Raw genomic sequence first — 10,143 nt, forward strand, 5'->3', positions numbered from 1 at the left:
TAATTAAAAAAAAAAAAAGATTTTACTCTGCACACTCTCCTTTTTCCATAAACACGCCATTTGGAAAGAAAGTGTTATGATTCATCATGTTATTTGTTGAATGGGCTGTCACAACTTCCCAGGCGGATAATATTTAAGCCAATCACGGGGTAAAGGGGGCGGAGTCGACTGCTGCAGCTCGACTCTTATTTCAGAGGAAGCAGCTGACCGTTTCTTACTTCTCACTAACTCTCTCAGTGCAGAAATGGTCCACAAAATAATTAAACTGGCTGTAACGGATGTGAGATTTCCAACATCTCTGGAGCAGCATGGCTCAGATGCAATGGTAAGAAGTCTTGCACTTAGGCTGGTGGACACTCTCCCTCTGCCACGGCTCCTGGAAATGCATTTCATACACTGACATGGTGCATAAATAGATAGCTTGAGGCCCACCTGCACGGTAACTTTCCCACATTGCAGCACAGAGATCCGGACTACTCAGCCGCTTATGTGGTGATCAGCACCGATGTCGGGCTGAGGGGCTACGGCCTGACGTTTACTGTGGGAAGAGGCACAGAAATAGGTAAGATTTTAGTTGTATACCCAGGGCTACATATCTATTTCCTATTGCAAAAAAGTCCAAACATTGTCTGCCACCGTTTATCAACGCTGCCTTCAAGTGCGCCTCGTAAGCCCCGCCTTCCGACTAGTCACATGAACGACTAGTTGGCTCTTGTTTGAAAATAATGGCAAAATGGACTTGTGGATTCATTTTTTTTTTGTCATTGCTTTGGTTTAGCAGTCAGGTGTTGAATTCCTGCTTGATATGCAGTGGCAGACATCAGTGCACCAGGCTGTAATCGCCCCCTTTTTTGCCAGAAGTTGTGTTTGTTCGACAAGACTTGATACCAGAAATGACGCAGATCTTCTGTACACGTTTTGTTTCAGTGTAAAGAATCTCTAGATTAAACTGTATGTGCAGCTATTGGGTCTCCAACACCATGATGACAAATTAAAGCCTTAAGTATGTTCCATCAAAAATACATGACAATTAATATTTTTGCACAGACTGAAAATATAAATACATAAAATAACAAAAAAAAGTTGTTTACATGGGATTTCACGTAAGAGTATATTATAATAAAACTGAAATAATGACATTTATTTTTGCTTTGTCCTGTTCCATGCTCCATTGAAGGCCAAATATTTTTTTTTTTTTTTTTTTTTTTTTTTAAGCCTGTCCAGTCGTATTTCCTACTTGGCTGGCTCATTCACTTTTTGCATTCCATCGGTAACTGCAATATTTCCGCCAGCACTTCAAGGCAGCATTTGTTTACTCGTTTGCAAGTTTGCAGATTGGAACCGTATAGTGGCATCTTGTGGTAATAACATGTAATACATCCAATGTGAACAAATGATGCATCTTTTCAAAGGCAAACACAAGATAGTAAAGATATGACAAAACCTGATGGTGAAAGTATTTAATTCCCATTCTGGTCTTGCAGGATCAGAGCTCCATCTTGTCTATAACTGCTTATTTATTATTTTGCAGTGGTGTGTGCTGTGGAGGCCCTGGCAGGACTCGTGGTGGGGAAATCCTTAGAGGAGATCATAAGTGACTTTCGTGGGTTTTACCGCCTCCTGACCAGCGATGGGCAGATGAGATGGGTGAGAGCACGCACGCCGTCAGTGACAAACATAATCAAAAGTGACACAGCGCACTTTGCTCTCATTAAATTATAATTGGACAGTCAGACCTGTCTCATTAGAGTGACTCCAATGACATTAAGTGTTGGATGGCAAGTTTCTCCGGATGAATGAGAAGAAATCAGAGTTTGTTTCCGAACTGCTGTCCTTGGCTCTATAGTGACATCATTAAACCGGACATGAGGCCTTTTATCCTCCCTTGTGAAACTATAAGACAAAACCTCAGTGTGACGTGGGCCAGTGCTTTAAAAATTCACGCTCTGGCTTGATCAGTTGTGAAATTCAGCATTTGGACTCTTCCGTCCTGATCTGGATCACTGTAACCCAGTGTGTTTTGGTATTTGTGAGGCATTTATGCCCTGTCTTTTTGTCCAGAATGCTGTGACTGGTCTCTAAATACTGGACCATATCAGTCCTGTTCTGGCTTTTTTTTTACACTGACTAGGACATTTCGAATCATGCGTTATTGCTTTGAAGTGTGTTTGTCACGGCACATACCGTCAGTCTCTCTAATCTGGGCTTTGTGAAGGTCCTATAGTCAAAGTTAAGAATGATGGGTCACAGGGATTTTACTGCACAAAGACAGTGGAACAGCTATCCACAGTGCGTGAGATCAGCCAACATTCATATTAAAACTAATTTGAAAGGTTATTTTTATTTGTCGCCTCTCACTGTAGCTCATATGCTCATATACGCTCTGCTCATCTTATTTTGCACTTTGATGTACATCTGTTTCGTGTGTTTGTAGCACTATATGGGAAAAAAAAGCTTTGGTAACACTTTATATAAAGCTGTGTTCCAAAAAGTGACATAACACTGTCATAACTGTGAAATGCCCACTGATGAATATTAAATGTTACTTGGTCAATCATCTTGTCAAGTTGTCATGACATGAACAATTGTCAGCCTTGCAGGTAAAGTGACATAGTTCACTGAGTGACATTTAATGACAAGACTCCTAGCTATTCATTATCATGTCACAGTTATGATCTGTCAATCTAATGAACGCAACTCGAAATTTTTGTGTTTTTTTTTTGTTGTTTTTTTTTACTTCTTGTGTGAAACAGATTGGCCCAGAGAAAGGAGTGATCCACCTGGCCACCGCTGCCGTCCTGAATGCAGTGTGGGACCTGTGGGCGAGGGCGGAGGGCAAGGTGGGATGTGGGGCTGTTAAGATTAGGCTGTATGAGAAAAAAAGGCAATGCCTTTATGCAAATGTTTACAAGCACGAGGCAGCATGACTCACAAGTTATTTTAATCATTTTCCTCCAGCCGCTGTGGAAGCTGCTCGTCGACATGGTGAGTCACAGGAAACTCAGGACTTTGAATTACTTGCATGTGTTCATCCTCATCCAGGTTATGATTACAGGCAAAATATTTGTTTACTGTGTGTCTGCTTCAGGATCCCAAGCAGATTGTCTCCTGCATTGACTTCAGATACATCACTGATGCTCTCACAGAGCAGGAGGCTCTAGGTGAGACTGGGTTTTTAATACACTGAACACATAGCTGTTGAAGTTTGGGGACATAAAAAATAATCCCCTCTTTCTCTGCTCTGTCACGGTGGTTTTATAAGTCTTACAGGGATATTTTCAAAGCGGCCTCTCTCTCTCTCTCTCTCTCTCAGACATACTCATGAAAGCACAGGAGGGCAAGCAGCAGAGAGGTAAGCACACTAAAGAGAGACATTAATGACTTCTGTGGGATGAAACAGCCCCTTTAGAAATGAACAGATTGTGATGGAGTGTTTCTGACGGCATAATGGGTCCCTATACTCTATGATTGCTTTATGAAAATGCATTTTTAATTGAGTTTATATCACCTGTGTGGGCTGTCTCTTTTGCCCTCCAGAGGATCAGATGCTGAAAGAAGGCTATCCCGCCTACACCACCTCCTGTGCTTGGATGGGATACTCAGACCAGCAGCTCAAACAGGTCTCTGTGATGTAAAAGACGTATTACAGCCTTGGCTGGCTTTGAAATAATTGTGACTGCCAGTTTCTGCTGTTTCTGAAGCTGTGCACAGATGCGCTTAACAATGGCTGGACCAAGTTTAAGATGAAGGTTGGGGCCGACCTGGAGGATGACATACGCCGGTGCCGCCTCATCAGGCAGATGATTGGACCTGATAACACTCTGGTAAGATTGTTTTTGCCTGGACCGTAGTCTGTACATTAAGTAATAACACTACACTACAAAAAATCTTCATTTTAACAAGTCATTTAGGCTCAAATTCTGCCAGTGGGATGAGATAATCCCACCTGTTTCCAACCCATTTTCACTTGCAAAATGTTAAGCACTGAATATATATATATATATTTTTAAATTCATGTAGGCTACTGATGTTTAAAACATTTCCACAACATCCAAATATGTTGAAAAGGGCAAACATGAATCTGATCAGCCAACTAGTATCAAGAAAATTACATTTGATTCAGTATAGTTCTGGAAACAGGTTGATTAGCATTTGAAACAACTAGGGTCATCTCATCCCACTGGCAGATTTTTTTTCGCTTTTTTTTTCTTGAAGAAAAACAAGACTGTAACACTGAATACGAGACTCTTGCAATACTAAACTTTTCTCGTCCCAGATGATCGATGCCAACCAGAGGTGGGATGTAGGCGAAGCTATAGCTTGGGTGTCCAGGCTGGCTGAGTTCAGACCTCTATGGATTGAGGAGCCCACCTCTCCAGATGACATCCTGGGTCACGCTGCCATCTCCAAGGTGAGCCAGCAGCTTGATTCAGCAGCTTGTTGATGTCTCTGCGTGCATGTTGAAGCTCTGTGAAAGCTGTTCTGCTCCACTGTTGCAGGCCTTGGCTCCACTTGGGATCAGAGTAGCTACAGGAGAGCAGGTCAGGGCTGCAGTGTGGAGCTTTTCCTCCAACCAACCACATCTTTGGCTGATAATATAAGGATTTCTACTCGGATTGCTCATATATTTTGATCTCCAGTGTCACAACAGGGTGATGTTTAAGCAGTTCCTCCAGGCCTCAGCCCTGCAGTTTGTTCAGATCGACAGCTGTCGACTGGGCAGTGTGAACGAGAACCTCGCCGTGCTGCTGATGGCCCACAAGTTTCAGGGTAAGAAAGATCAAACATGTAATAATAAGCCAGGAGCAACAAATTCACTTAAGTACTCAAAGTGTGTGTGTGTGTGTGTGTGTCATGCTGAATCTTTTATGAATATTACAGCTGTTTTAGATGAATGTTGGGAGCAAACTCGCATATCTGAAGAGTGGATTTATTTTATCAGTAAATTAACAAAAGTCAAATGTGTGGTGTCTTGGAGAAACCTGATCTATGTCGCTGTCGCCAGTTGTTGGCTATGAGCTGAAATAGATGAAATAAAGTTTTAAAGCTGTCTGAGTTTTTGGGTTATTCATGTTCTTCTGTTTCTGTCCAAGAATGTATTCTATTAAAATTTAAATAAATGTTTGAGTTTTATGTATGAGGTGTATGGATTTTAAAAAGAGAGCAGTCCCAAAAGCCCATTCAGTGTTGGGTAATTAATACAAACAGTTGCTTCCTACACATAAATCAGTCATATATCACAATTAGTAAGGAAATGTGAGACTCTTACAATCAATGAAGCAAAGAGCCCTCTCCTGGATGTAAATTGGTGAGTCAAGATATTTGACAACAATGTGAAACTGTATTAATTTGGTAAAAAGAAGTTAGAGGGAGTCTTCTTTGAAAACTTTAAGTGATAGATGTGCAGAAACCATAGCAATATCACTAACTTAGGGTGATTTTTGAAAAAGCAGATATGATACTGAGCTGAGAGAGCCAGCTCTTGTTGGTAGCTGTGTCAAATAACCAGACTCACCAAAAGAAATGCACTTTACACCACCAGTGTGTGTAAAACCGTGTTGTGGGAACATTGAATGCAGTTAGTACTATTATAAGTACTATTTCTTTTTTCCTAGTGCCTGTTTGTCCCCATGCTGGAGGTGTTGGTCTTTGTGAGCTTGTGCAGCACCTGATTCTGTTTGACTACATCTGTGTGTCTGCTGACCTCAACAACCGGTAAGACCAGTTTGTTTTTGTTGCCAGTTTGAGCCGCTGACTGGACCAGATGATTACTTCACATATTCTCTCTTTTAGTATGTGTGAATATGTCGACCACCTCCATGAGCACTTCACCAGTCCCGCTGTGATCCGTAATGCCTGCTACATGCCCCCCAAGGTAAGATGGCAATGTTAGACGTGGCAGATATCAGCTGCCTTTCATCCCTACATAAGTTACTCTACATCATCTTCACTTAATGCATTCCATAATTGCCGTTTCCTCTCACCACCCATTTTAAGAATTTACAAGTTATTTACAGTTGAGATGTCTGTGAACTTGCATTTTTTAAATTTTCCCTTTTCAAGAAAAAGCATGACACATGTATCTTATGCTTTCAGAAAACCAAACAAAACATGCAATGAATGAATAAAATATGAGCAGACAGGCAAAAGAAAACAAACAAAAAAATCATCTTTATATTTACTGCAAACAGAAATGAACCAGGACTTAACCTCACTGGGTGCAAGATCTCCACATTGGGCATAATCACTATTTATCATTACTGGCTATTCACAAAGCCCTCAGGCAAAGAGATACATAACATAAATTCTAGGGGGAAAAAAAAAGGGCATTCCTTTCCACATGCTTCAGGCAGCTGTCTAACACTGTGCTCACTGCCGTCAGGATCCAGGCTATTCAAGTGAGATGCTGGAGTCGTCTGTACATACACACCAGTACCCCGAAGGAGATGTTTGGAAGACGCTCTTGAACAAATGAGGACGCTGTCAAAAACATCTAGCCTATTCGTCAAGGAATCACTGGACTGGGTAAAGAAATGGTATTCCACAATGAACTGCACTAAACAATGAATGTTAAATAGTGGCACTTTTAATGTCAGACAGTGAATGAACAAATGGTTTGTTGTTAGTGTGTTCCTCCTGAGAGGAAATCATCTGTACAAAAAAAGAAAAAGAAAGGAAAAAAAAACAAATACAGACTTCTTATTTACAGATTTTGACATTGATGACACAAAGAAACAAGGACATAATAAACAGATTTTCTGGCTAAAAATTTCAAGTGACTGTTAAGTTGTGTTGTACCTTTAATAATCAACTTGCAACTGCAGGCACATCCCACCACCCAAATGTAGAAACAGATTTTCTCTCAGTCTCAAATGAATGGGTACTGAGAGAGGAAACTATATGATTCACAGCTAAAAAAATAATCTTTATTTATATTCTTGGTAAAAAATGTGCATGAAAGAGACCTATGATGTTTAAGCTCTAAGCCCTTTCCATTCTATGAATATTTCTCTGTAACAGACTCAAGGTTGGGAATTTAAACAGCCATCTGCATTTTGATGGCAGGATGTGGGTTATAGTCACAGATCTCAAAGTCCTCTGCTTGGAAGTCATCTATGTTCTCCACTTTCCTGAGGATCTTCAGCTTGGGGAACGGCCGGATTTCCCTCTCCAGCTGCAAAATACAAATAAACTGATTAGCACATACAATATCAAGCAGTGAACCTGGAGTTAAAGAGTTTTCACCAGACGCACCTGTATTTTGAGGGGTTCAATGTGGTTGATGTACACATGAGCATCTCCCAGGGTGTGAACAAAGTCACCAGTCTGAGAGGACAAAGAAGAAAACAAAGAAAAATGAGGAAACTGAGCAATTCACATAAGACTTAAGGGCTGCTATTCTGTCAGCCTTAAAACTCCCTGACCTTTTTGTGATTATAATGGTGAATTTCCATAACATTTCTAATTATGAGATGGGAACCCTGCAAAGAACATGAGCTTCCATGGCTCTACAAATAACCGTCCACTCTGAGAAAAACATCAAGCAGACGAGCAGCCTTACCTTCAGTCCTGTAACGTGTGCGATCATGTATGTGAGAAGGGCATAGCTGGCAATGTTGAAGGGAATCCCCAGGCCCATATCGCCTGAGCGCTGGTACAGCTGGCATGACAGCTCTCCATCACACACATAGAATTGGCAGAGGGTGTGACAGGGGGGCAGCGCCATGAGGGGCAGGTCTGCAACAGCACAAGCAGGTTTGAGAACCCGACAGCATTGAAATAAACATCCAAAACAACCTAGTTAAGTAAATATTGTACAGTTTCATACAGAAGTGTAAATTTGATTGGTTCGTTTTCAACCAACACAATATGCAGAGAGAATTAGTAGTAGTTTTAAAAAGGTGTAGTATGTTTTCTTTTTCTTCTTTTTAGTTTATTTGACTCAGTGATCAACCAGCCACCGCGCACCTTTGGCATTCCAAGCACACATGATGATCCGTCTGTCCTCCGGGTTTGCTTTGATGGCGTCGATGACTTTCTGCAGCTGGTCAACACCTTGTCCTGTGTAATCTAAAGAGAAGGCATCAACAAAACGCTGTAATCTGTGCTAAATGTTTGTGTAGCTGCTATGCAACCTGCATGCCAAATATCCTGTTCTGTCACCTCTGTTGCACAGACAAGGAAGGAATGTGTGTCAGTATGTGGTTATAAGCAAAGAGGTGCCAATAGTTGGGTCAGAGATGATGCAACACAAGGTTCAAGATCTGTATAAAATCCAACCTTGTTCACTGGATCTTGACATTAACACTTTGCATGGCTAAACTAGATAAATTTCTTTGTAATTAAAAAGATATAAAGGCAGCTTTTTTTCCCCCTTTAAATTAAAAACGTATCCAGCTAATACCAATTATGTGCTTATTTGCCTGCAACACCATAACCCTGCATTAGAAATCAATGCAGAGCTTGAGATTTGAGAAACTGGAAGTCCATTGACAACTGTGTTTGTCAACTAGGTCAACAAGGAAGTTAATCATAAGTTGCACAACTAGCTGACAAACAGGCTCAACCCTGCAATGTAATTATTAACACCCTGGAGCCAGTGGATGCATTCTAGGTCAGTATGCATCTTTTGTATTGATTCCTGATAGTCAAACATTTGACCCTGCATTTGAACACACACCTGCATGCATGTTTTTGTACTCTGCACCAAAGTGCCTCCACTGGAAACCATACACAGGTCCCAGGTCGCCCTCCTCTCTGTCCTTGAAGCCGCTCTTGTCCAGGAAATCCCGGGACCCGTTGGCATCCCAAATCTTCACCCCTCTCTCTGACAGCTCCTTGGAATTTGTTGAACCCTTATGACAGACATCACATAATTTCAGAGCCCATTTGTATACAATACAGCACAAGGTGACAGAAAGTTTACTTCATTGATCTCCAAGAAGAAATTTGGTCAGTTGCAGTTGCTCAAAGTTGTGAGAAGAATACACTCTTCACCCGGTCCACCTGTACAATCCAGTGCAGTTCAGTGCAGCAGCTCTGCCATTAATTCTACCTTTTAAGAAAGTTTATAATGTTCAGTTTTTGCTGACATTGTAGAAAATGTGTAAATTTAATTCTATGTTTATTGCTGAGCTTGTAGTTTGCAGCGGTCTTGTACTGGACTACATTATATTGAGGTGTTTCTAATGTTTTGTCCTCCCTATTTATGTACATGGGGGACTGCAGAATAGTAGAAACACCTCTCCATAAAATGCAGTTCAGTACAACAGGACCACTAACGATCGGTTCAATGCCAAACATAGAAATGAATGTGAACCTATTACTGTGACAAAAAGAAAACCTTAGCACACTTCAATCAATCACTTGCAGTTGCTCAGTCTCAAGATAATGTATTATAAGCATAACTGAAATTATAACAAATAAAAAGAAAAGAAATAGAGCATAATGTATGCATTAAAACGTGTTAACAAAAACAAAAAAAACAAAAAACAAAGTACTTATCTTCCTCACCTTGATAAACCACAGCAGTTCTTCAACAATGCCTTTCCAAAACACTTTCTTAGTCGTTAGCAAAGGAAATTGGCCTGAAAATTAAAATAAAAGACACGTAAAAAAAAGGTAGGTCACTAAACAAAGCGCAAACACCGCCGCGGTTGTTTAAACAGCGCGCCAGTTTTTTTCCCCCGGAAGTTCATTTTGGAACTACAGCTATATAAATAAAAATAATAAAAATAAATAAAAAATAAAAATAAAAAAAAAAAGACTCATACCTCGGAGGTTGTATCTGGCCTGGGAGCCGAAGACGGAGACGACGCCGGTGCCGGTGCGGTCTCCCTTGCGGTGGCCGTGCTCCAGTATGTAGCGAATCTGTTCCAGGTAGCCGCGTTCATCACAGAAAAGCGAGTAGCTGCTCCTCTCCGCCGGGACCTCCTCTGCCCTCCCGCTGCCGTCCTCCCTGCACGGCTCTGCGTCGTGAATTTCTGAGTTAGCAGGCATTTTGTGCGTTTTTTAGTTTGGCGGCTGTTTTGTGCTGTCGCTGCGAAGAACCACAGAGGTGTTATGGTACCAGAAACCAGAGAATCTCTAATATAGTAGACTGACTCTGCAGAAACTCAAATTTTGGCGCCTGGCGGCTGCATG

The 10,143-nt window shown here is 41.2% G+C and overlaps 2 protein-coding genes across 2 annotated transcripts; one reads left to right on the forward strand and one right to left on the reverse strand.

The window, feature by feature from the left end:
- Positions 1 to 189: 189 nt before the first annotated feature.
- On the forward strand, positions 190 to 6,772 carry enosf1 (enolase superfamily member 1). Its single transcript, XM_030079849.1, has 15 exons — positions 190 to 325; positions 460 to 562; positions 1,532 to 1,647; positions 2,754 to 2,840; positions 2,959 to 2,985; positions 3,089 to 3,161; positions 3,314 to 3,352; positions 3,538 to 3,620; positions 3,702 to 3,824; positions 4,277 to 4,411; positions 4,500 to 4,541; positions 4,641 to 4,770; positions 5,616 to 5,715; positions 5,794 to 5,875; positions 6,383 to 6,772. Exons 1-15 carry the CDS (start codon positions 245 to 247, stop codon positions 6,473 to 6,475), a joined length of 1,314 nt encoding a protein of 437 aa, XP_029935709.1. The 5' UTR covers positions 190 to 244; the 3' UTR covers positions 6,476 to 6,772.
- Positions 6,565 to 10,143, reverse strand: tyms (thymidylate synthetase). Its single transcript, XM_030079850.1, has 7 exons — positions 9,774 to 10,143; positions 9,514 to 9,587; positions 8,681 to 8,855; positions 7,969 to 8,070; positions 7,562 to 7,737; positions 7,255 to 7,326; positions 6,565 to 7,174 (listed from the first exon to the last, which is right to left on the reverse strand). The coding sequence occupies exons 1-7, from the start codon at positions 9,997 to 9,999 to the stop codon at positions 7,037 to 7,039; spliced, it is 963 nt and encodes a 320-aa protein (XP_029935710.1). The 5' UTR covers positions 10,000 to 10,143; the 3' UTR covers positions 6,565 to 7,036.

Source organism: Myripristis murdjan, chromosome 20 (assembly GCF_902150065.1).
Source record: "Myripristis murdjan chromosome 20, fMyrMur1.1, whole genome shotgun sequence".
NCBI classification, from domain to species: domain Eukaryota; kingdom Metazoa; phylum Chordata; class Actinopteri; order Holocentriformes; family Holocentridae; genus Myripristis; species Myripristis murdjan.